The sequence below is a fragment of the Bos indicus x Bos taurus genome, chromosome 12, assembly GCF_003369695.1.
Source record: "Bos indicus x Bos taurus breed Angus x Brahman F1 hybrid chromosome 12, Bos_hybrid_MaternalHap_v2.0, whole genome shotgun sequence".
Taxonomy (NCBI): domain Eukaryota; kingdom Metazoa; phylum Chordata; class Mammalia; order Artiodactyla; family Bovidae; genus Bos; species Bos indicus x Bos taurus.
In genome coordinates, this window is record NC_040087.1 from 12535663 (window position 1) to 12562588 (window position 26926).

Consider the following 26926-nt stretch of genomic DNA (forward strand, 5'->3'; position numbering starts at 1 on the left):
AGGTGCTTTCATCTCTGGATCCAAGTTGTCTTCTCCAGACGTTGTCACTCCCAGAAAGTGGAAAGGGAGAAAGAAAGGGTCAAGGCAGTACTTGGAAGTGGAGACATTATCATCTCTAGTAGTGTCTTGTTGTCTGGAACTTGCTCGTAAGCAGACACTTGGATGCAAGGCGGGCTGCACATTGTCGTTTCTGGTTTAGCAGCTGTTGGCACCAAAGCTGGAGCAAAGAGGGTTGCCTATCACTAGTTGCAAAGAGGAAAGGATGGATTCTAGGAGGACAATGACTGGTCTCCGATACTCACTAAATCCTGTTTAGGCAGGAAAGTGGGCTCACTGTGTGAGCAAGAGTTAACTCTAAGTATATACAAATATACAAAAAATTGAAACAGTCAAGATTTCATTTTCTAAAACTTAAAGTACTTTAGGATTATTTAGATTCCAAAAGAGAGGAAATTTGAAAGTAGATTTAACAGCATGCATCTTCCTGAGGAACTTCCAAAGGTTTGTTTAATCCATGTATCTGAGATCTTTGAATAAATTTTGATTATCACTTTCCCAGTTTTGGTAGGTTTTGTGGGTTCAAGAACATAAATTTAAAACCAGAAAGTTCATCAGACTGAGTGGTTGTTTTTTCCATCTGTCAAACTGATTCCTTAGAATTCCAGTGTCAATTATTACAGGAAACATATTTCCACTTTTAAAACCAAAGTCTATAAAAAAGCATGTAAAACTGAGTAGATCTTAACAACTTATATGAAATTATAAGCATTGCAGTTGTTATATAGACATTATTTTTATTTGCTTTTTAGTTAAATTCACATGACAAAAACAAGAGGAAAAATTAAACCCCGTTCATTATCTCTTTGCCTTTGTATATAAGAGTATGTGTCCCAAGAAAGTTTCTTGTAAACCCACAAGGCAGCTTGGGGTTTGGGGGCACTGACGTTCCCAAGTCAAGATGTTAGTCATGTAGTGGTTTTCCAATGGGATTTCATCCCTGCCATAACAGTTTTGGGAACTGCAATTCAATCAACCCCAATCATATCTAGCATTTATAAAAGCTGCCTTTATGGGAAAGCCAAAGCACGACCCACAGAATTTTCCTACAAAACCAAGCCATCTACTGGTTTTTGTCCAACAATGACCCATTAGCTGTGATGGGCTCAGTCACAGGGGAGACCCAGGGCAGAAGGTAGGAGGATTTCCAAAAGGGAAATAACCAGTGAGTGGTGTTGTAGGAGTTGGGCTTATCTTCATGCCAGAAGTACTCCAGGGTAGAAGAAAAGATATTCTGGCTTGACATTAAAAAAGAAAACAGAAGACCAAGGGCATGCCTAAAAGAGGAGCATCTCATTATGTGACATAGGCTCTTGGGCTGCAATTCCAGAAGTCAGTAAGACTGCGGGTCCTCAGTTGGAGGGAACCTGGTGAAGGATGCTTGGATTGCTCCACCAGAAGCGGCTCCTCCTAGGAGAGGGCCAGCCTGCGGAGCTGGAAGAGAATGATGTGCCCTTGAGCAGCATTTCCCAAACCTGACTTGATCTTAAAAATCACTTGGGGAACTTGTTTAAAACAGAAACGAAAGGCTCCAAGATCTGTTACAAAGATTCTGATTTGGTAGTTCAGGAGTAGACTCTATAATTTGGGAAATCTTTCTTAGAAGGGCTGGTCTGTCTTCGGGAAGGTTTCAGGGTAAATACTGACCAAAGAGGTGTTCTAAGCATCTTATGGAGAAGGACATGGCAACCCACTCCAGTATTCTTGCCTGGAGAATCCCATGGACAGGAGCCTGGCGGGCTGCAGTCCATGGGGTTTCAAGAGTTGGGCACGACTTAGTGACTAAACCACCACCAAGCATCTTAGGAAGAGGTGAGAGCCACTGGGGGACAGGGAAGCCACTGGTGAATGACATGACTATATTTGAGAAGCAGGATTCAGCCTGTGTGTTACGGAGAAGACGGGTCTTGGAAGTCGCACAGAACACTCTATGTCTGAGATGTGTGCTGTGCTGTGCTCAGTCGCTCAGTCCTGTCCGACTCTTTGCGACCCCATGGACTGTAGCCCGCCAGGCTCCTCTGTCTACAGGATTTTTCAGGGTTCTCATAACCTCTTCCGATGATCTTCCCGACCCAGGGATCAAACCCAGGTCTCCTGTGGCTCCTGCATTGGCAGGTAGATTCTTGACCACTGCGCTACCTGGGAATCCCATATCTGAGATGACCAGGCAGCAAATATTTGCTTGAACTTTTCAAGATTCAAGGTCTGAGAGGTCCATCCTCACATAGCTTCCTTATCACTAGGGTGCTCCCTCAGTTCTTGGGTTTTTCTCTTTGAGAGCGCTGGGTGGTGATGGTGGTGGTGATGGTGGTGATGGTGATGCGTGGTGGTAGGGGTGATGGTGGTGATGGTGGTGGTGATGGTGGTGATGGTGATGGTGATGGTAGGGGTGATGGTGGTGATGGTGGTGGTATTGGTGATGGTGGTGATGGTGGTGGTGATGGTGGTGGTGATGGTGGTGATGGTGGTGATGGTGGTGATGGTGATGGTAAGGATGATGGTGGTGATGGTGGTGGTATTGGTGATGGTGGTGATGGTGGTGATGGTGGTGGTATTGGTGATGGTAAGGATGATGGTGGTGATGGTGGTGATGGTGGTTTGTGATGGTAGGGGTGATTGTAGGGATGGTGATGGTGATGGTATTGGTGATGGCAGGGGTGATGGCGATGGTATTGGTGATGGTAGGGGTGATTGTAGGGGTGATGGTGGTGGTATTGGTGGTGGTATTGGTGATGGTATTGGTGATTGTAGGGGTGATGGTGGTGGTATTGGTGATTGTAGGGGTGATGGTGGTGGTATTGTAGCAGAAGCAGCAGTAAAAATAATGATAATTATAAACCGTAACACTCATATTCATCAGAAACTTGATGAACTCAGAACCTTTTCTCCTCCACGCATGTAAATGCTTCTCATCCGATCAACCCTTTCCTGGTGAAGGACAGAGCCGTCATCTCCATCACCCCAAACCAGAAGCCAGAAGATGGTCTTACAGGCTTCCTCTAACTTTCTTACCTCACCCTCACCTGTGGGTTCTACCTCCTTCCTAAACTTTCAAGCACTTCTCTCTGCACCGTGTCACGACCGTTGGCCCCTCAGTACAGGCGTCACCGTCCCCATCATCACTGTTCACCTGGACCACTGCCAGGCGGCCGCCCTGCCCTATCACACTGCCTCTAGCCCACCCTCTCTACAACTCAGCGATTTCTCAGATGCCAGTTGAAACGTGTCTCTTGCTTTCCTGCTCACGAAAATCCTTCAGTGGACCCTTGTAGTCCTCAGGATAAAGTCTGAGCTGCTGAAGATGGAACACCAAGTCTTTTGTGTTCTGGGACCCTCCTTCCAAGCTCCGCCTCTCCAGCCTCATTATCCTGTGGCTCCATCTCCTCACGCTCCTCGGCTGTGCTCAGCAGCCCCACCTCAGTAAAGGGTTAGAAGTTCCCTAACCTGGCTGTGCCCGTCGCCACCCTCCACTTCCTGCCTCCTTCCCGTGACTGTAAGCACAGTGAGGGCAGAGAGGCTGTTTGTCCTAGATGCACAGCGTCTTGGCCTCCCGCAGGACACCCTGCACTTGCAGCCATCCGTGACCTCTGCGGAATGGACGGCTGGGTGGATGGATGAAGTATAGGTCTCTGCGCGTGTTCTGTGTGTGCCATTCCAGGCTTCTCTTTGTGTACAGTTTTTATTTGTCTTTCAAAATTTAGCTCAACCATTTCTTCACACACACAGAGGTGAAAGTGTTCATCACTCAGTCGTGTCCGACTCTTTGTGACCCCATGGACTGTAACCCACCAGGCTCCTCTGTCCATGGGATTCTCCAGACAAGAATACTGGAATGGGCTGCCATTTCCTTCTCCGGGGGATCTTCCCCATCCAGGAATTGAACCTGGGTCTCCTGCATTGAAAGGCAGATTGTTTACCACCTGAGCCACCAGGGAAGCCCCCAGTGATGCCTACCTGCCCACCTTTGGGGTAGGAACCCCTGTGGTGCACACTTGGGGCTTCTTGTATTCACCCCAGCATAGCATTGACGCCAGGGGCCTGGTGCTGGCCTGGTACACCCAAATGCAAGCTTTCCAAGGGCAGAGACTCTCTGATGTTTTGTTTCTCTACCCAGTGGCAGGTATGTAGTTGGTGCTCAAGGAATGTTTAAAGAACCAGCTTAATGAATTTATGAGTGATCTGTGCTCAGCCTTGCTCTTGATGTCATCAAGCAGATGATGGTTTAATATTGCAAGAAGCTGGCCACATTATCAGTGCCCGGAAGATTCTCCTTAACGGCTGGAGGGCGTTCCCAAGCGTGGCTTTTTAAGGCATGAACGTGACAGGGACTGTGAGGCTGGAGAACCCTCACGGCCAACCTCTCCCCTCCCTCCCTGGCCTCACTGGTCCACAGTGGCTGCCCTGGTACCTCTGTCCCGCTTCAAGCTCCATTCCTAGCAGTCAGAGATACTGTGGGGAGAGACTATGCAAATAACCTTCTGTTGGGGGGCGGGGAGGGGGATGAGGCTTTGTGGATGTCAGAAACTCTGCCAGTGTGCGGTGGCATGATTATGTTGAAAAGTGGCAAAAGAGGACTTCTCTGGCAGTCCGGTGCTTGAGAATCCACCTGCCGATGCAAGGGACACAGGTTCGATCCCTGGTCCTGGTAGATGCCGCATGCCATGGGGCAACTGAGCCATGCACCACAACTATTGAACCTGTGCTCTAGAACCCAGGAGGCACGGCTACTGGAGCCTGTGTGCAATAGAGCTCATGCTCTGCAACAAGAGAAGCCACCGCAGTGCGAAGCCCTCCCACCGCAATGAAGAGTAGCCCCTGCTCGCCGCAGCTGGAGAAAAGTCTGTGCACAGCAACAAAGACCCAGGATGGCCAGAAGTAAAGAATGAATTAATTAATCAAAAAATAAAAGTGGAAAAGAGAGCAGAGATGCAGTAAATAGCACAGTTAGCCCAAGATGCTCCACTGCATTCAGTCGGCTAAGCCCTTAGATGAAACTTTGTAACAAGTACCCTAGCGCAAGACATTTTAAAATTGAGCTCTTTATGAAGACTAATATTGCTGTCATAAGGCCACTTTATGAAAACTCGAGGGGACCTTTAACTGTAGCAGAAACTTCCTCATTTAAACCATGAAGGTTAAACAATAAAAACTAATTTTCTATTCCCAGTATAGCCATCGCCCGGCCAGGAAGGCATCACTCTGCTTTAGGAAAACAAGGGCATTGTATTCTTCAGCCCTTCGGTGGGTAGAGTCCATTATCTGTGTGCAAAGACATGTCTTTTCCAATCAGCAGCCTCTTCTGGGAGAAATGAGCCCCTGCTCACCACCTGTACTTAGTGGGAGAGGAGGAAACTGGTCCACATCCTGGTAAAGCTCTTCCCTGAGAATTTCCAGGGATGGTCATGGCTGGGGTGGGTGATTCAGTGAGGAGACAGAGATGAGGAGATTCAGAATGGGCTGTGTGAGGGTGGAGAGGCAGAACCCCTATTTGGCTTTGAGGGATTTTTTTTTTTATTGGAGGATAGTTGCCTTATAGTTGGAAGGTTTGATTCTGAGGCTGTAACTCCAGTATTTTGGTCATCTTATGTCAACAGACAACTCATTGGAAAAGCCCCTGATGCTAGGAAAGATTGAGGGCAGAAGAAGAGGGTGTCAGAGGATGAGATGGCTGGATGGCATCGCTGATGCAATGGACATGAACTTGGGCAAGCTTCAGGAGATGGTGAGGGCCGGGGGGCCGGGAGTGCTGCAGTCCGTGGGGTCTCGAGTTGGACACGACTGGGCAACTGAACAACAGCAATTGCTTTATGATGTCATGTTAGTTTCTGCTGTACTGCGAAGTGAATCAGTCATATGTGTACGTAACACCCCTTCCCTGTTGAGCCTCCCTCCCACCCCCCCTACCCCAATTGTCTAGGAGAGAGAATTTTTTAAAGCAAGTGTTTGGTTAAAAATAACAAATTTTAGGGAACAAAGGGTCAAATTACAAATTCAGGTCTGAGATGGCTCTTACCTTCAGGGTTAGTGGGGCATCTGTCGTATCTCCCCCCGCCCCCACCCAGACACTCTCGGAGCCCTGGACCCCTCACCCCTCACCCCCACCCCAGGGGGATGGGTGGAGCTGCCCCTCCCCCTTCCTAGTGCTCCTGCCCTGGTCCTGGCGGCCGGTACCCCCAGGGGCTCTGGGCCTGGAAGCACAGGCTCCACTCTGCCTGAATAACAGACGTTTAGGTGGTGGTGTGCAGTTGCCCAAGTCGTGTCTGGCTCTTTGCGACCCCATGGAGGGTAGCACGCCAGGCCTCGCGGTCCTTCACCTTCTCCCAGAGTTTGCTCAAATTCATGTCCGTTGAGTCAGGGATGCCATCCAACCATCGCATCCTCTGCCGCCCACTTTTTTTGCCTTCAATCTTTTCCGGCATCAGGGAACCCCTTAATGGCTCCTGTCCTTAAAGTTCTTTGCCTTGAGGTGTTTTCAGAGTCTTAACCATTGACTCTTCACAACAAGCCAGGAGGTCTCCGGCTCCATCCAGGTGCATACAAAGTGTCCCCCGACATCCTGTGGATTAGAAATTGCAAAGCGAGCATTAGCGGAGGGACAAAGAGGGGCTGCGACATCGATTGTAAATCAACCCTAACCTTGTCTCTTGGACTTCCCTGGCAGTGGTCCAGTGTCAGTGTAGGGGGCGTGGGTTCAACCCCTCATCAGGGAACTAGAGCCCACGTGCCAGGTAGCTCGGCCTAAAAAAAACCAATCCTGTCTCTTTTGTTGTTCCATAGCATCTGGTGGTTATTCTTTCTGTGCTTTGTGAGCCAAGAATGCCATGGAAATAAAATCTTTGCAACTAAAGATGAGCTCTCGATAAGACAGTAAGATCTCTCTCCAGGGGAGGAGCTGTGTGCCAAGTCTGCATGGATGGAAGCGCAGGAGACCTGCAGGAGATGACTCTGAAGTGGTGCCATGTGGCTTGAACACCCAGAGTGTTCTCAAGGGTGATGGGCTTTGGGGATGCAGGGGAGGAGTGGCAGGAGAGCCTGGGGTGGTAACCAGCCCAGTCATGCATGGCCCAGGTTAGGAATTAGACTTGTTGCTCAAGTCTGCCCGCAGCCCCTGGAGGGTTTTCAGAAGAGAAGGGACTTCATCAATAGAGGAACGGATGAAGATGTGGTACATATACACAGCAGAATATTACTTTGGCCATAAATATTAATATTTATATTAATTGCCCATATATATATTTGTATATAATTGGGCAATATATATAATTTGGCCATAATATTACTTGGCCATAAAAAGACTGAAATAATGCCATTTGCAGCAACATGGATAGATAGACCCAGAGATTATCATACTAAATGAAATGTCAGACAGAGGAAGACAAATACCATATGATATTGCTTATATGTGGAATCTAAAGAAAAGATACAAATGAATTTATTTGCAAAACAGAAATAGACTCATAGACATAGGAAACTAACTTATGGTTACTGTCGTGGTCTGGGCGCGGGTTGGAAAAGAATTTCCAGGCATGAGGCAGAATGAGAGGGAAATAAAGTTTATTAGAATAGGAGACACTGTTAGAACAGCGGGCCGGCTCAAGGGAGAACCGACGTTGAACAAGACTCCTTAGTCCACTTTTATACCCGGGATACAAGGAGTGGGGTAGGGGTCTTGCGGGTCATTTGCTATTGGATGAGGCATATATACTGAGTTGGGGGAAGAGTAAGGCAAATGGGTAAGAGGGGAGACAGGTTATACCACTCAGGAGACTGAAATCCATTAATAGTTACAACACGGGGGAGGGAAGGATGATAAGGGTCCAGTTTATCCGTTCCTGCATTCCAGGACCCTCCTTAGTTTTATCTGCTCTTTTATCCTTGGGTCCCACAGTTACCAACCGGGAAAGACAGGGGAGGGATAAGTTAGGAGTTTGAGATTAACATATACACACTACTATATATAAAACAGATGACCAGCAAGGACCTACTGTGTAGGATAGGGAATGTTACTCAGTATCTTGTAGTAACCTATAAGAGAAAAGAATCTGAAAATGTTTATCCACACCTGATGCTAGGAGCCAACTCATTGGAAAAGACCCTGATGCTGGGAAAGGTTGAAGGCAAGAGGAGAAGGGGGCAGCTGAGGATGAGATGGTTGGATGGCATCACTGACTCAATGGACATGAGTTTGAGCAAACTCCGGGAGATAGTGGAGGACAGGGAAACCTGGGGTCACAAAGGGTAGGATGGGACTTAGCGACTAAACACACACATATATATCTATGTATAGATATATAGTATCCGAATCATTTTGCTGCACACCTGAAACTAACACAACATTGTAAGTAAACTATTTCAATAAAATTTTTTAAAAAAAATTTTTAAGAAAATAGAAGATAACGGCCTTGCTCCCTTTCAGACTTTCTGACACTCACTCTAGCAGCATTGGGCTGGTTTGAGGAAAGCAGGAGCCCAGAAGAGGGGGTAGGAGGCTATTATAGTAACTTTGGAGAAGGCAATGGCACCCCGATTTAGTACTTTTGCCTGGAAAATCCCACGGACGGAGGAGCCTGGTGGGCTGCAGTCCATGGGGTCTCGAAGAGTTGGACACGACTGACCGACTTCACTTTCCCTTTTCACTTTCATGCACTGGAGAAGGAAATGGCAACCCACTCCAGTGTTCCTGCCTGGAGAACCCCAGGGATGGGGGAGCCTGGTGGGCTGCAGTCTATGGGGTCACACAGAGTCGGACACGACTGACGCGTCTTAGCAGCAGCAGCAGCAATGAGAAATGATGACGGCTTGAAGGAAGGCAGTGGTCCTCTGGCTGGAGGCATGAGGATGGATTTCTGAGCTCTTTGCAAGGTGCAAGTCTGCAGGATTTCTCTGCAGGAATAGGAAACTGGCTATTCATTTTCAGAAACAACCCTCGTGTGGCATTCATGTGCTAACTCGGCTGATGAATACACTATTCTCGTAACTAGGTTGGAGAAGAATTACAGGAAGGGTATCATTAAGATGTTAAAATGAATGCATTACATATGTTAACAAGTGTATGAACCCTGTATTATATCTGGCAAACGGGGTGTTAAATCCTTGTTCAACCAGCCAGATGTCCCTGCAGCTGCCTTTGGGATTGCAGAGGGAGGCAGCCACCTGAGACCCCAGCTAGGAGCTGGTGCCAGTGGCTTCCAGAAGCATCTGGCTAGACAAATTGCTCCTCCTGTGCTCTGACTGACAGGTACCGCATGGATGGCGCAAGTCACATCGCAGTGCTCAGGTGGGCTCTTTAGTCTGATGAGACCAGACTCCAGCGACTTGACTTTTCTCAGGGTTATCTTTACAGTTGGGAGTATCCTCAGTGAAGATTTGTATCTGTTTATCCATATGATTTTATAAGACCAAATTAATAACGTTCACTTTTGAATTGGAAGGCTCAAAGTCTTGTTGGGGGCGGTTATCCAGCTGAGTTTGCAGAGGCTGGGTTGAGCGTTTGCTGTCAATGTTTAAATAACCTGGAGCAAAATTCCCATGACTGCTCAAAAGGAGCTGAAAATGCTGACAGGTGTTTATATTTATTCTTATGGAGTGCGATCTCTCCTAAGTGGCTCTGATATATTAAGATTGAGCCAGTTCTGGGATGTCTGTCCCCTACTTCTCTTTGGCAAAATGATCCGAAAATAATATAAGATGTTCAGGGGCGCCTGGCACAACAGTCTCCCCATCACACTCCCGGGAATCGTACTTAGATGTTGAATTAAGGCGGAAGTTGAAGAGAAGCCATCCTAGAGACCACAGTTACACAATCCTATTGATCTTTTGTGTACTTTCTTTCTTGAAGGAGAAATTGTGAAATCCCAACATTTTTCTCTGAGTGAAATAAAAAGTGGAAATTAAAGAAAAAGGAAATATCATACCGGTTGTTTTCTTGTCCAAATGTACTGTGACGGCAAAGATGAAAAAGTCAGTGCAGTCTAAATAGGAAAATACCACAAGGAGATTTTCAAAATGTTTGGTAATTTCCTCATCATCTATTGTTTTTAGAACTTTGTGGAGTTGGGGCAGAAGGCAGTTTGAAACCTGCAGTCTGGCTTGTCAATGTTAGACAGTGTCCACTAGGTGGCAGCATGTCAGAGGATTTCTTTTATCCTTGAATTGGCAGTGATTTCTTTGGCTGTCTACCAGTAGTTCGGTTTTTCTTTTTTGTCCCGTTTTGAAGGGTTAAATGAAGCTCTCACAATTTAGACGCAAATTATGCTTATTTAAAAATGCATAAATTAGCTGAAAAGCCTTCTTGTTATAGTGTGACCATAAATATAAGTTCATTCATGCATGGGATTTTCCTAGGAACTTACAGGTAAGATCCTACCAGTCCTGAGTAGGTTTTGGAAGCCAGCGGGTAGGTCTCTTTGTCCTTGAATGTGACAGACGCTAAACATGCTCTCTTCTGAGAAGGCAGATCGCCGATGTTCCTGGGGAACAGGACGCTGGGTTTTCTTTAGGAGTTCTCAGCCAACAGAAGATAGAGAGGGCGGTCTGCCCAGCTTTCTCACCCTGGAGACTGTTTCTGGCTTCTGCTGGAGGCTGTTCGCTGGGAGGCGTGTCAAACCTCTCTATACTTCTTTATGCATAGCTGTGGGCATTCTGGATGACAGGAGGGAGACAACCTATGATTGTACTGTGTGTGTCAACTTAAAAACGATTCCCAACCTAGAAGTGGAGAGTTACGTTTTATTCCGTGGGAATTTTTAGGACCTCAAGCCTGGAGACAGCATCTCACATGACCGCGAGAGAACTGCCCTGAGGAGGCGAAGGGAGGAGCCAGGTTATACAGAAGTTTTGCGACAAAGGGCCGGGAGTCTGAACGTCAAACAATTAATGCTAATTAAAGGAGACGGATAACTGAAGTTAAGGCATTTAGCGCTTTCCTGTGTGTGAGAAGATGCAAGAGTCTGGGCTCACTCAAATCATTCCCTTGATATGCCCCTCAGCTCTGGGGCTTCCCTGGTGGCTCAGCAGCTAAGGAATCTGCCTGCAGTGCAGGAGACTCAGGTTCAACCCCTAGGTCCGGAAGATCCCCTGGGGAAGAGAATGGTACCCGCTGCAGGATTCTTGCCTGGAGAATTCCGTGGACAGAGGAGCCTGGTGGGCCACCATCCACGGGGTCTCAAAGAGTGAGAGGCTCCCGCTTTCGCTTTTCACCCTGTCATCTGGGGCCGCGCTCCCGTTTTCCTGCCCTGAGTGTCTCGCCACAGGGCGTGGCTGCTTTTCCCACCCTGAGTTTCTCACCACGGGGCGCGGCTGCCGCCTGGTGTTCTTTGCTTTCTGAGCTCCCTCTGGGCTCATCCGCTCATCAGCGGGAGTGGCTGCGATCGCCCGGGACTATGAACATCCTTGTTTACTGATCCAGCAGGAAATATTCCATTTCTCAATGTGTGTCCAGGGAGTTAACTAAAAAAAAAAAAAAATTACAGCTGGATTTAAAATAAGATAAAACCCATAAAACATTCCTTAAAAGATCTCTTTTATGTGAATAATTTGTTCAGAGGAAAGGAGTTTGGATGTTCTTTGTAGTGTCTTCCCCAAATTAGACAGATCAGATCTTTCTGAATTCAAAGAAACCAGAAGCAGTGTCGGAATGATAAGATTTAGGACTAAAGAACTCTGCGAATTTTAAAACACTCTAATTAATGTGACAAAAGGAGAGGACGGCTGTGGATGAAAATAAATGTAAATGCAAAGCTTGGGAGATAAATAGAATTGTACTCCTTCAGAAGAGTCTCCTATAATCTTGAAAATTAAGAATATTAGGAGGCCATTCAAGAGAGAACTGCATGGTATGTACATAGTCAAGTATCTGAGCTTTGAGAAAAGGGACCAGGGTGGCCCTGCTCTGTGGCGGGACCTTGATGGAGTCACTACTGGAGATGTGAGGCCCCCACACCCAGGGCCTGCCTGGCTGAGTCCGGAGGCTCCTCCACCCGACAGGCAAGCTCTGAACTCCTCCAGCAGGTTCTGAGCCTGCTGTTCTCTGAAGACTCCCTCCCTCCATCCCAGGAATTCTGAGACCGTATTTCCTGATGTTGAGGTTCCTTTTTGTCAGATCCCCTGGTCCAGGTGGGCGAGAGGGGGAAAAAAAAGACTCTTTCCCCCTCTCCCCACTTAGGTTCACCAGTGGGGGTCCTATAAATTAGACTGACAAAAGACAAGTTAATAAGAGAAGCCATCCCAGTTTATTTAATGTAGGTTTTATGTGACACAGGAGCCTTCATAAGGAAATGAAGACCCACGGGAATAGTTAAGCTGAGTCGGTTTTATACTCAGTTTGATGAAGAGTGGAAAGGTGTAGGGAAAAAATGGGACAGGACAGGGTCTCAGTGAAGGGTGGTACACTGGGGGAAACTCAGCAAGGCCCGTTCCTTCATTTTTTTTTTTCATATTTAAGCTGGATCTTGCAGCAATCACTTTTTCTCCCAAATAGGAAAAAAATAGGATAATGTTTTTGTTAATTAACCTCAGACACAGCTCTGTAATATGATTTTTTCAGTATTTGTTATCCACATAGTCTTTGTTCCTTTATATGAAAATTGCATAAACTTTTTTTTTTTTGAACTTTTTATTTTATATTGGCATATAGTTGTTGATTAATGAGGAAGGCATGGCAACCCACTCCAGTGTTATTGCCTGTAGAATCCCCTGGACAAAGGAGCCTGGTGGGCCTCAGAAAGGGGTTGCAGAAAGTCAGACCTGACCAAAGCAACTTAGCAGGCACGCACACATAGCCAATTGACAATGTTGTGATGGTTTCAGATCGACAGCAAAGTGACTCAACTATACATACACATGTCCATTCTCCTTCAGTTTCCTCTGGGTGTTGTCCCATCTTAAGAGATGAAGAGGCTCCCTTCTTCCAGATGGGGAAGGTACCTCTCACCTGAGGGTCTATGACCTGCTTCAGGGAGAAGAGGGAGGCCAAGAAGTTCTTCCTGCATCCACCATTTCTCAAAATCATATAAATCACTATATTTGGGGGCAGCATGTCCAGAACTCCATCACAGGCCACTGATACTTTCCTGCCAGCCTCCTAGAGTATAGTCTTCTAAAGAGGAGCATGTGCGTGCTCAGTCATGTCTGACTCTTTGTGACTCCATGGACTGTAGCCCAGCAGGCTCCTCTGTCTGTGGGATTTCCCAGATAAATTGTGAGAATATAATCAATGACTAAATAGAGCTCTCACCAAACCACCATTCATGGAAATGCTCAAATAGTAATGTTTCTCTATGCCTGCTACATATTAGAATCACCTGGGGAGATTACTGTAAAAAAAAAAAAAATCCAGCAAGTCAATATCAGACTAACTGAGTTAGACTGGCTGGAGTTGGGCCAGGGCACCCCCAAACTGTAGTCTCTTTGTTATGTTCATGGTTAATGTGTACACATAAATAAGAATGATCTTAGAGTTCAAAAGATTGGAGGTGGGGTAAGAATATAAGAACAGACATTGAGTCTACATTTTTTGTACTTTGCTTTTCATGTGGATGGTTTTTGAGAAACCTGTATGGCTTTTGAGAAGAAACTGCAATTCTTGGATGCCCAAAATTGTATAACATGAAAGCAGCATTACCTCATGGGTCTTTTGCTTGAGTTTTAATTCATCCTGGGTCATGACACTTTTTTTTTTTTTTAAAGCAAACATTGAAAGTGCTTCAGAATGGCTCTGGTTATTGCATTTTCTTGTAATAAAGAGATTCTATGACAGCACTGACCTAGCAGCTGCTGATTAAATGGACAGAAGTTCATTCCTGGGTGGGAGAGAACAAACTTTCCCTGCCCACTTAATCAGTGACTTTTGTCTGCTGCGTCTCTGGCCTGGTCTCAAGCTTTGAGAAACTCTCAGAGGTGCACATCTCTGAAGTCTTTGGGGATGGGAGTGGGGTTGCTCTTCTCAAATGGAGGCCCCAGGTCAGCCATGCCAGCTCACCTGCGAGAAATGCGCATTCTCAGACTCCACCCCTGGGAAGTCAGGCTTCACATTCAAGGCTGAGAACCTTCGAGCTAGCACAATGGTTCTCTCCTTGTCTTTCTCAAGAATAAATGTGTTCTGCTATTCTGATTTCCTGATATATCTCCATGTATAACACTTTCCAATTAAAGGAATCATACAGCTGTTCAAAAAAAAAAAAAGAATAAATGTGTTCTTCTCAACAGGAAAGCTCCCAGCAGGCAGGCGTTCGCAGGCCTGTGTCACACCGGGTGCTGCTCCCTTCTTCCATCCCCAACCTCCTTTTCAACGTGATTCTGGGGCTCCGGCAGGAGATGAGTACGCGTCTTTCTACTTCGCTGTCTTGAACCCCGTTCCCCCCTCTTCCTTCTGATGATGAGGTCCATCAGGGCTAGAGGGAGAATGAGAGGCAGCTTGAAGTCTCTGAACTCCTGTCATCCAGGTTCCGACTCCTATTCCGTCTTCTCAGAGGTAGTAATCAGATGAAGATACGTTATAGACACCTATAGAAATAGATAAGGAGATGCACAATGTATAAAGATATATTTAATCATAAATATGTAAAGCTATATACACTGTATAGTAAACATTTCATATATTGGGTTGGCCAAAAGTTTCATCCATAAGATGGTACAGAAAAATCTGAACAAACTTTTTGGCCCACCCAATATGTATCTTCACTTTATATGTATAAATATATATAATGAATAAAGATACATTATGTATGCAATATATTACACATTTGTAACAGATGTATACAATGTATCATTGTGTATATATAAATGCATAAATACACACACACTGTAAAATAGGTAGGTTGTGCATGTATAAATCTTTGTTGAGATTGCAGGGAAGGCTAGGAAATTCCAGAAATCAGGATCCCATTGGGAACCCAGAGATCATGAGAAGAGAGTCAAGGGATGGGCAGTCAGCAGGGGAGAGAAATACATCTTGGATGGAGTGGGAGAAGGAAAGGGCCTGGTGAGGACCACTGGACAGCCCCAAAGGACCAGCCACCATTTGCCCCAGGACTGTGCAGGGCAGTGCCCTGAGCAATAAGGGCAGCAGGTAGTCCTGGATGAGGCTGAAAAGTTTCCACCAAAAGTCAGAAAACAGATCTATGGATACCAAAGGGAAAGGGGAGGATGGGAGGAAGTGGGAGGCTGGGACTGACTTACATACACTATCAATACTGTGAATAAAGTAACTAATGAGAACCCACTGTACAGCGCAGGGGATCTACTGAATGCTCTGCAGTGACCTGAAGGGGAAGGACGTCCACAAGGGAAGGGATTTATGGATATGTGTTCATTTTGCAGTACAGGAGAAATTAACACAGCAGCGTCAAGCAGCTATACACCAATAAAATTTTTTTAAAAAGATCCCAATGCGCAAAAAAAAAGTTAGTCACACTGCGTGTAACTTCTTTAGGCCGTTAGAACAGGTAATTGAAGACAGCGCTGCTGTGTCCTCCAAGGGCCTTTAAAAATAAGATTCTCCATGTCTGTATCTCCATTGCTGCCCTGCAAACAGATTTATCAGTACCGTCTTTCTAGATTCCGCATGCATGAATTAATATGTGATATTTGTCTTTCTCTCAGGGGAAGAAGGGAGTGGGACGGATGGAGAGAGTAGCACGGAAACAGATACATGACCATATGTAAAATAGATCGCAAGTGGGAACGTGCTGGGTGACACAGGGAGCTCCACCCAGATACACGCTCTGCGATGACCTAGAGGGGCGTGGTGGGGAGGGAGGTGGGAGGGGTGTTCAGGAGGGAGGGGACCTGTGTATGCCTGTGGCTGATTCATGTTAATGTGTGGCAGAGGCCAACACACTATTGTAAAGCAATTATCCTCCAGTTAAAAAATAAAAGTAGCTTAAATTCTCTTCTCTCTTGGGGATCCTGAAGGCAAACAGAAGAATCAGTGTAATTTTATCACTTCCGTTAGCAGTTGAAAAACTGTGTTTCTGCCTCTATCTACCCACCCATCATCTGTCTCAAAGTCCTTGTCTCCAGACACTCAAAGAACTTGAGCTATCTGGCCCATCTTTTAAACATTGTGGAGGGTGGGGTAGTTATCATGGATCATCACCCCAATAACACAGAAATTCGGATTCTCTCCAGAGTGTTTCTAGTGTTAATATTACTAATAATTTATTTTTAAAATATCTATTTATCTGTTTATGTGTCTGCAATCGGGTCTTAGTCATCGTGCCATGTGGGATCTTTCCTTGTGGCAACAGGCTGCATAGTTGTGGCACCACTTAGGGCTTAGGGCTTAGTTGCCTCTCCGCATGTGGGATCTTACTTCCCCGACAGGGGTCGAACCCGTGTCCCCTGCATTGCAAGGCGGATTCTTAACCACCCAACCACCAGGCAAGTCCCTCTAGTAGTATTTACATGTATGGCTTTACCAGACCCTTTGCTAAGTGCCTACGTGTATGAGCTCATTGAATCTTCACAACCACCTATGACAGAGGCCCCCTGTGGTCGGGGTGTTGTTAATATGTATGTTAGTACATCCAGGGGCCTGGGAAGGGACTTGACCTGAAGTCAAAGCCTGAAGTTTCATCTGCATCACTTTACTATTTAATAGGAGCTAAGGTCTTGATTCGGAGAAGGCAATGGCACCCCACTCCAGTACTCTTGCCTGGAAAATCCCATGGATGGAGGAGCCTGGTAGGCTGCAGTCCATGGGGTCGCTAAGAGTCAGACACGACTGAGCGACTTCACTTTGACTTTTCACTTTCACGCACTGGAGAAGGAAATGGCAACCCACTCCAGTGTTCTTGCCTGGAGAATCCCAAGGACAGGGGAGCCTGGTGGGCTGCAGTCTATGGGGTCGCACAGAGTCGGACACGACTGAAGCAACTTAGCAGCAGCAGCAGCAGCAGCAGTTACCTACTGGACCCTTCACTGTCAGGGCTCAAATAGAGACAGGCAGTTACCTATACTCTTTGTGTGGGGTTTCCCCAGTAGCCAGAGGTAAAGAATCTGCCTGCCAGTGCAGGACACGTGAGTTCGATCCCTGGGTCGGGAAGAGCCCCTGGAGAAGGGAATGGCAACCCACTCTGTATTCTTGTCTGAGAAATCCCGTGGACAGAGGAGCCTGCGGGCTACAGTCCATGACATTGCCAAGAGTCAGACACGACTTAGCGACTGAACAACGACAATGCTTTTTATGTACTTGAGCTCTTTTTGTTTCTGCCTTGAGCTTCTACACCTCTATTTGTGGCAATATTTTAAGTTAATTACTGGTGATCTAAAAGCTCTTGGACATCCATGTAGTACTTTAAATACACCGTGACTTTTTAAAATAAAAAATTAACCACTGGGAGCCAGGCATCTTTCTCTTTCTTATGGGGTGAGCTTCAACGTTAGAACAGGAATTCACTAATGAAATAGACATAAAAAGAGCCTCCCTAAAGATTTAAGAGGGTCATACATTCTGTGGTAATTGTTATTTTCCTAGTTAACTTCATCTTCCTTTGTGTACCTGCTACAAATGTTTCATTATGTTTGGTGATTCCATGTTTTATAATTTACACTGTCTTTTATTTCCTCTTACTGTCCGAAGTATTTTGTTGAATAGTATGTGTGTAATCTACTTTTTAAGTACATCAGATAATTCTTTGGAGATGAACTTCCCCTGATGACTACTTAGAACATCAAGAAATTTTACTACCTATGTATTTTTGGCATATTTTGAGGGAAAGAGGATTAATTTATTGTATGTCTAACAGTCCTGAATTCTTAACTGCCTTATCAAAAGAGTGAGTGTATAAACCAGATTTTTTTTCTTTTTATTGCAGGAAATGCAACATATTGTTAAATCACAGCACATTAGAGCAGAAAAAGGTAAGCGTGGACCTGTACAAATATTTGAAAACCCCTAGGGTGACTCCTCCTTGGGCTAACGTGGCTTCTCTTATCTCCAGCCATGGTGGAAGGTTCATGGTTAGATCTGGCCAGAAGGAACAAACCTGAGATTCAGCCCTTTGCCCATCTCACGATTAACGCCACTGACATCCCATCAGGTAAGTTCCGTTTGCATCCAGCCTGAACAATATTTCAAGAGTCATTTGTCACCCCAGCTGAATACTCAGACCTATTCTTAGCCTGTTACCAAAATTTTGAGAGCCCGTAACTTCTAGACCAGAAGAAAAGTCATCTGGTCTTTGGTTTGTCATCCACACCATGGAAACAGTGATTCTCAATCATGCAGGAATCCACATTATCACTATATTCATTTTCAGACCATCAGAGTGACTTTATGTTAAACAACTGCCAGGTGAGGTGATATAGCTGAGAAGAATGGTCTCTTGGTATACTCATCTCTGTTTATCCAGGCCAAAGTTGACAAATCCCCGTGACTGGCCTGTGAGGTGCATGAATTCCTCCAGGTAGTCATATACTCTGGGCTTCCCAGGTGGCTCAGTGGGTAAAGAATCCACCTGTAATGCAGGAGAAGTAGGAGATGTGAGTTTGATCCCTGGGCTGGGAAGATCCTCTAGAGCAGAGCATGGCAACCCACCCCAGTGTTCTTGCCTGGAGAATCCCATGACAGAGGAGCCCGGCAGGCTGCAGTCCACAGGGTCGCAGAGAGTCAAACACGACTGAAGTGAATGAGCACACACACAGTCATACTCAGCCGTCTCCTGCAGAGTGCCAGGTAGAAGCTTAGCAGAGTGATATTTCAGAGGCAGGGGCCCTCTAGAAAATGAGGCACACTCCTTCTCCAGGGGGTTATCATTATTTTTCAGGCTAGATATTTAGCTCAGTGAACTGGAGACCTGATTTTCTTTTGGAAAGAGGAGACTCAGAGCTCTGCATCTACATCTACCCAATGTAGTCCATCATACAATCCCCAATGGTTACTTCACATGAGGCTAGGTGAACTTAAAAAAGATTACAAAGAACCTTACAACAGTGTTGACTCCATATTGGCGCTTGCCATCTGCCTCTACAAGGATTAGATCACCTGCTGTTATAGCTATCGGCCTTCAATACCCCCTGAAGGGAGTTCAGGGTGGAGATCAGGAATGAGGCGCTGTGTGCTCTGGGAAAACTGGCAGAACAGGTCTTTAGATAGATAGATATTTTCAGGATCTGATTTTATGAGCTAGATATGTGTATCTTTTCATATCTAGGAACGCACTAAATCCCTTCATGGTGACCTCAGCTCCTCGTGACTAACAGAAAACTTTTGCAAAGATACGTGCTTGATTGCACTGAACTCCCCCTTCTCCAAAATCATATATATTGACCTTCCCGCTACCTCTTTGGAGCAGTTTTTCAGAGCTGTCTGAGGCGCTGTCTCCCAGGCTGCAGTCCTCATTTTGCCCCAAATAAAGCTTAGCTCGCATAAAACTTAACTTGCAAATCTCACAATTGTGAAATTTTTTTAAGTCAACAGTAGAGTTAACATGGAACATTACTATCGTTATACTATTTATTGGATACACACTATGTGTCAAGCATTTTGCTTTGTGTTCATTATCTTTACTTCTAACTATCTCTAATTCTACAACCCAGCAAAATAGCGATTATTGTTCAGATTTTGCAAATAGGGAAACCAAGATGCACAGAGTGTAAGCTACCTGATCCAGGCTACAACAGGGCAGGCTTAGAAACTGAATTCCACTCTAGCTGATTCCCAAGTCTGTGCTTTTTACTCTGTGGATTATCACATAAGTACCTTGTGGCCAGTTGGCTTTGTCGGAGGGAAGTACATTCAGTGTCCTTATGTTCCTCCCTTCCTGTAAGAAGTAGATGAATGCAGTTGTATAGCAGGTGTCTCGGGTCTGACTGCCTGGGTCTGAGGCCCCACCGCACTCCTTCCTGATTGGGTGACCGTGTGTGTATTATCGAAATCCTTTGTGTGTTAGCTTCTTCAAGGGGATGGTAATAGTATCTACTTCCTGCAGCAGCTGTGAAGATTTAACCAGCTCACGTACTAACATGCTTATGTGGAAATGAGCACAGAGTAAGCACTCAGTGAATGCAATTTGTTATTTAAAGTTTAATTAAATAATTATACATATTCTTTTTTTCCAAAAAAATTATTCAGGGCAAATTTTTCTAGTGCTGTGCTGTGCTCAGTCACTTCAATCGTGTCTGACTCTTTGTGACCCCATGAATTGTAGCCCACCAGGCTCCTCTGTCCGTGGGATTCTCCAGGCAAGAATACTGGAGTGGGTTGCCATTCCCTTCTCCAGGGCATCTTCCCAACCCAGGGATTAAACCTGAGTCTCCTGCATTGCAGGCAGATTCTTCACCCACTGAGCCACCTTGGAAGCCCAAAATGTTACCACTCCCATACCAGGAGTTGAACCAGGGCCGCCTGGATGAAAACCAGGAATCAAGACCATATGGGAAGTGCTAAATTTTAAAAAAAATCCAAGTTTTAATAAATAGTTTTGAAGCCACTATTATATTTAATAGTATGGAGCACAAAGGAATTTTGCCTGACTGCAGACACAGAAAGTGAGCAACCAGCTCTGTGATTTTCAGAAGATTTTCCTCAACTATCTCTCCTGTCCCAGATATTTGCTTCAAAAACAAATTTACTCTTTCTCTGTCTCTTTCTGTGTATGTGCCTTATGGAACTGTTCTAATTTTCTGAGTGGAAAACTATTTTGCATGTTCGCAGAGGCAATCAAATTAATACTGATCCATCATCTGTGTGTGCTGTGAATGCACTCTGCATTTATCTTTTTGGTTCATTTTAAATGGCATATGATAAACATTGCATTAGACTGTGTGCCAAGGTCTATTTGGCAATGACAAGCATGTTTTAGTTATAAAGCTCTCCCTCCAGGCACCTAGCATCAAATCATTGCCAAAAACAAGGCAAAACTCCTGGACATTTTCTGATGGTTATTGAGCTTGAGATGGAGTGAAATAAACTAGTGTATGCTTCTGTTTAAGAAAATAGAATTTGATCTTCTGGCTCCTGGACTCATTTGAGTTCAGTGACTCCTTGAGTTCATTTATCTCCTATTTGGACCAGGATTGGATACTTTGGAGAAAGATGGCTTTACGTTTGCATGTTCACTTGGGGTCTCTTTTTCATACTTAGTTGTTCAGTCATGTCCTACTCTTTGCAACCCCACAGACTGTAGCCCGCCAGGGTCCTCTGTCCATGGGGATTCTCCAGCAAGAATTCTGTAGTGAGTTGCCATTTCCTCTTCAAGCGGATCTTCCCAACCCAGAGATCAAGTCCTGGTTTCCTGCACCGCAGGTGGATTCTTTACCATCTGAGCCATGGGCTTCCCTGGTGGCTTAGATGGTAAAGAATCTGCCTGTAATGCAGGAGGCCTGGAAAATTCTGTGGCTAGAGGAGCTGTTTCATACTTATTTGTACTTATCTACATATATGAAACGAATCAGAATCTGCCTTATACTGATACATTTCAAAGCTTCTTGATTTTTCATTGGGGGGTATTTCATGAGGTCGGGATTCATGGCTTTCTTGAGGGGAGCTCAGGCTAAATATCTGGAGAGGCTTCTCTAATAGCTAATAGCAGTGACTCGGGGTTGGGGAGACTGGGAAGGCTGAAGGTCCTCTAGTGAGAGAAACTCAGGCTTGCGTGTGAGGTCCTCCAACCTGAAGGGGGCGCTCTTCTTGTCTTTTCTCCCCCTGGCATCTATTCATGAGCCCTCCAGTTGACACTGATGGCTTTTCTCCTCTCTCCTCTGCATACTGTGTGCATTTCATTCTTTGCTTGAACAGTTTCTCTCGCTCACAGTACTCTGCCTTTTCTCAGCCCATCCACGTTTGATCCAAGTGCTCCCTGTTCTCTGTCACTGGGCTGAACTCACCTGATCACCATTAATTTCTGCAGCTTCCACTTGCAAGTTGCTTTAACTGAAGTTCAACCATGTGTTATGTGACATGCAGAGATGAAAATGTTACATTTCTCATTTTGCGTGCCCATTTCTTATTTTCTTCCCTTCTAAGTCATAAGCGCCTTGTGGGTACTCTGCTTGATATAATTCTTAATTATGGGTAGAATGAATGTCCATAGGAAGCACCAGTCAAATATTTACTGAATGACTGAATCGATCAGGGAATGGATAAGAGTAAGTCTGTAGAGCAGGAAATTAGGATACTCCTTCCACTTGAGGTAACAATGAGAGTGGCAGGTGGTCAAGGTTTCTACATTCTTCCCTGCCTTCCCAGACCTGTCTCCCAGCCCTTGGTCTAAGGCTAGCTGATCCATCCCATTGAGAGGATAGACCCCACCTTAGGCATTCCTTTGCTCTCTGTTAAGGACCACCATGGAGGGAAGATGAAGTATAAGGCCAATAATTGATTGGATAAAAGATTGAATACACAAGTAGGGGAAGAAGGAGGTAACCATCTGTTGATCTGAGATAGGAAACACCTTGAGTTTTATTAGCTTGTCATTGGACTAGGTGGCTGTTTACGAGCCCGGAGAAATAACTTTGCTAGTCTTTATGAATCGGAGAAGGCAATGGCACCCCACTCCAGTACTTTTGCCTAGAAAATCCCATGGACGGAGGAGCCTGTAGGTTGCAGACCGTGGGGTTGCTAGAGTCGGACACGACTGAGCGACTTCACTTTCACTTTTCACTTTCATGCATTGGAGAAGGAAATGGCAACCCACTCCAGTGTTCTTGCCTGGAGAATCCCAGGGACGGGGGAGCCTGGTGGGCTGCCCCACCAGGGTAGCCCACAGAGTCTATGGGGTCACACAGAGTCGAACACGACTAAAGTGACGCAGCAGCAGCAGTGTTTATGAGGATGTGATGAGTAGAGTCTGAGAGTCTCATTTCTGACTCAGTTGGGACCATGGAATGATACTTATATTTGGGGTGCTTTCATCTGGGATGATCTGAAGTAGGACCTTGGATGAAAAAGTGTGAGTGTTCTGCTGGTTCTGGAGGCCACGGTACTTGGGATGGCTTCTCAGACTCACTCTATCGCCCTCCTGTGGAAAAGATGTGCAGTTCAGGAAATCTGTCCTATTTCTGAACAGAGGGATGGGAAGCATTGACTTCTTTGCCTTTGAGGCCTAAGAATGAGTGGCCCTACTGCAGCTTGGATCCTCCTGCACTTTTTTTTTTTCTTCCTGGTGGAGGAAGAGCCTGGTGTTGAGGTCCCCAGACCATATTCCAGCTGCCCAGTGGCCCTCTGGAGGTGTTCTAGAAAAAGATGATGTGAACACCTCGATTTCCTGAGGATTCAGGCCGGTCTTGAAAGGTAGCTAGTGTGGGTTTCTGATTCTACAAGGTTCACCCAAGGACCCACTCTAACCAAAGGGTTGTCAGCTCTGATGGATCCATGGAATTTACTTTAAGTGTAAGTTCCATGGACTGATTTCTCTTGGCTGACAGGCAGCAAAGAACTTCTCTCTGGCTGCAGAAACTACTCCTAACCCCATTCTGAGACTCCTCGGCTCTGTTTTGCCTTGTTGGAATTCTAGCAGATGACAACCTTGATTTATCACAAGTATTTACAAAATCCTCTGGTGGAAAACTTTGGATTTTCCACAGTATAACAGCTTTTTTCTCCACTAGATGAGACCTTTTCCAGTTGGATAATGGGTATCCACATAAATATAAATATTTGATTAATGGGGTTTATCGTGGATTTATCATGTCACAATTTTTAAAGAAGGGCTTCCCTGGTGGCTCAGTGGCAAAAAAATCAGCCTGCCAATGCAGAAGACATAGGTTTGATCCTTGAGTTGGGAAGATCCGTGGAGAAGAAAATGTCAACCTACTCTAGTATTCTTGCCTGGGAAATCTCGTGGACAGGAACTGGGTGGGCTACAGTCCATGGGGCCATAAAACAGTTGAACATGACTTAGCAACTAAACAGCAACAACAACAATTTCTAAAGACCTAGTAAAATACAATAAAAGACCTGAAATATTCAAAGCATTGGACACATTTAGGAGACTTCTAGAAACTTCCACTACTCCAAAAACAGGGGCATGAAGATCAGTTGTCACATTTCAAGTGTGAGAAGGGGCTAAAGGAGAATTCTGGTTTCTCAGAAGACATTTTAACCATTCTTTGGTCTTTACAAAAGACTGCATGAAGTTGTGAACCTGGGGAGGGCCATGCCAAGGATGTTTTCTCTGTGAACTTCTCTAGGGGAAGCTTTTCATTCATGTGAAATTGGGAGGCATTTAGGCTGTTGGAGGAGGAGAGAATCAATGGTGATGAGAATAGAGTTTAAGAGTCTGATTTTTTAGTCAAAGTTGCTGTGACCCAAATTTTCAGCTCCTTCTATATACCTCTCTCTGTGAATTAAAAGAGAAGGTGGGGCTATGTGAAATCTGGATATTCTCTTCCTATACTTGTTTTTTGCTTTCTTGATTCAGCTGCCTTTGGCTGATTCTCTTCCTTCGACCTTTATGCTCTGTAGGCTGAATCCTATTACTTCTTTAGGTTATTAGGCTCAGTAGCTGGTGGCTCAATGGTAAAGAATCTGTCTGCAATGTAGAAGGCTCAGGTTTGATCTGTGGGTTGGGAAGATCCCCCAAAGAAGGGAAGGGCAACCCACTGCAGTATTCTTGCCAGGAAAGTCCCATGGACAGAGGAGCCTGGAGGGCTACAGTCCTGGGTTGCAAAAAAGTCGAGTCCTGGACTCGACTGAAGTGACTGAGCACACAAGCCCAACAAAATCATTCTTGATCCTTCTGGAAGGAAGTAATCTCTTTCCTTTGAATTCCCTTTGCAGCATCCGCACCTTTCTTATCAGGGCCCGTGCCTTGCTTCCTGTCTGAACATATATCATGCTTACCCTTTGTGTGCTGTAGGCTCCTTGAAAAAGTGAGATTGTGTCTTTGTCCCCTCTCAGGTGCCCAGCAGACAACACAGGGACATATTAATGTACTTGTACTTTCCTTTTAGAAAATAAATCTTGAGAGGTCGTTCTCCCACTGGAACAATGACCGTCTCAGTATGTCTTTCTGCAACCTCTCAGAATTGTGAAGATTTGCTTCTCGTTGCAGGAGTAAGTTTCAAATTACTTGCTTCTCCTTTGCTTAGGTTCCCACAAAGTGACTCTGTCCTGCTGGTACCATGACCGAGGTTGGGCCAAGATCTCCAACATGACCTTCAGCAATGGGAAACTGATAGTTAACCAAGACGGCTTCTATTACCTGTACGCCAACATCTGCTTTCGACATCATGAGACTTCGGGAAACCTCAGTGCGAATTATCTTCAGCTGATGGTATATGTCACCAAAACCAGCATCAAAATCCCCAGTTCTCACACTCTGATGAAAGGAGGAAGCACCAAGTACTGGTTGGGGAATTCTGAATTCCATTTTTACTCCATAAACGTGGGAGGATTTTTTAAGCTACGGTCTGGCGAGAAAATAAGCATTGAGGTCTCCAACCCTTCACTACTGGATCCAGATCAAGATGCAACATACTTTGGGGCTTTTAAAGTTCGAGATATAGATTGAGCCCCATGTCGGGGAGAGTTTTCCCGTGTTTCCTAGGATGTATAGAAAACTCCCAAAGCAAGTCAAGAAAGATGTATATAGGTATGTGAAACTACTCAGAGCTATGACCCAAAGGGTACAAGAAGACCCTACCCATGCCTTTGACTCTGTAAGGAGCAAATATATTTACAGCCAATGGGAGATGTTGGACTCAAGGTGTATAAAAATCTAAGGGTTTTCTTACATAATGGTTCATAAATTTTGTAATGAGTTCCTAGAATTAAAGCAGATTGGAGGAGTTATGGCTGTCTTTGAGAAAAACTGCCTTTGGGCAATGGGAGGGGTTAATTCTCTGGCTCTATAATCTGTTGGTTATCTACCACCATGCAGTTGAAGTGGAGAGGGTGTCTTTTAATTGCAAACTGATGACCATCTGAAGGGTTAAATTCTTTTGAATTGTTACATCTTGCTGGAACCTGCAAATAAATACTTTTTCTAATGAGGAGAGAAGAATATATGTATTTTTATATAATATCTAAAGTTATATTTCAGGTGTAATGTTTCCTGTGCAAAGTATTGTAAATTATATTTGTGCTATAGTATTTGATTCAAAATATTTAAAACTGTCTTGCTGTTGACATATTTAATGTTTTAAATGTACAGACATATTTAACTGGTGCACTTTGTAAATCCCCTGGGGGAGAACTTGCGGCTAAGGGGAAGAAATGTTGTTTGTTAATATCAACTGTATTATATTTCTCCATTCTTTTTAACTTAATAGATTTTTCAGACTTGTCAAGTCTGTGCAAAAAAATTAAAGTGGATGCCTTGAATAATAAGCAGAATGTTGGCCACCAGGTGCCTTTCAAATTTAGGAGCTAATTGACTTTAGAAAGCTGACATTGCCAAAAAAGACACATAATGGGCTACTGGGCTGTCAAGAGTATTTATATAATTATTAAACAGGTGTTTTTTTCCTACAAGTGCTGCAAATTGTAAATTTTTTTAATGAAAAAGTTATCAGTGGCTTACGGCAAAGAAATTCCATTTTTAATTTAGTGGAAGTTATTTTATACTATACAATAAAAACATTGCCTTTGAATGTTATTTTTTTGGTATGAAAATAAATTTATAGGAAAACCTGCCTTGTGAGTTTGTGCTTCTCTTTTATGTCTGTCTTGCTCTGTGATCCTTTCTCTTCAATATGGTAATGTGGCTTCTATCTTTCCAAAAGTTATTTCTCCCAGTAGGGGGAAATGCAGATTTAATTAAAATTAGGAACAGATTCAGTTAAATTAATGAACCTCAGAATTTGAAAAATAATTTACGAGGGATTTGTATGCAAGACTGTAGCCAGAACATAGAGACTTTACCACTCAGAAAAGAAAAAAAAAATTGTTATGCTTACACTGTGAGAAAAAAATAGTGCTTTGCAC

General features: G+C 44.8%; 1 protein-coding gene across 1 annotated transcript in view; it reads left to right on the forward strand.

Annotated features, from left to right (window-relative positions):
- TNFSF11 (TNF superfamily member 11) overlaps window positions 1-26635 on the forward strand; it is a 42334-nt gene extending 15699 nt beyond the window's left edge. The window contains exons 3-5 of the mRNA XM_027557064.1: window positions 17874-17919; window positions 18000-18098; window positions 25090-26635. Coding sequence (XP_027412865.1) covers window positions 17874-17919; window positions 18000-18098; window positions 25090-25511 — 567 coding nt within the window. The 3' untranslated portion in view covers window positions 25512-26635. The remainder of the gene's footprint in view (window positions 1-17873; window positions 17920-17999; window positions 18099-25089) is intronic.
- Window positions 26636-26926: the final 291 nt, after the last annotated feature.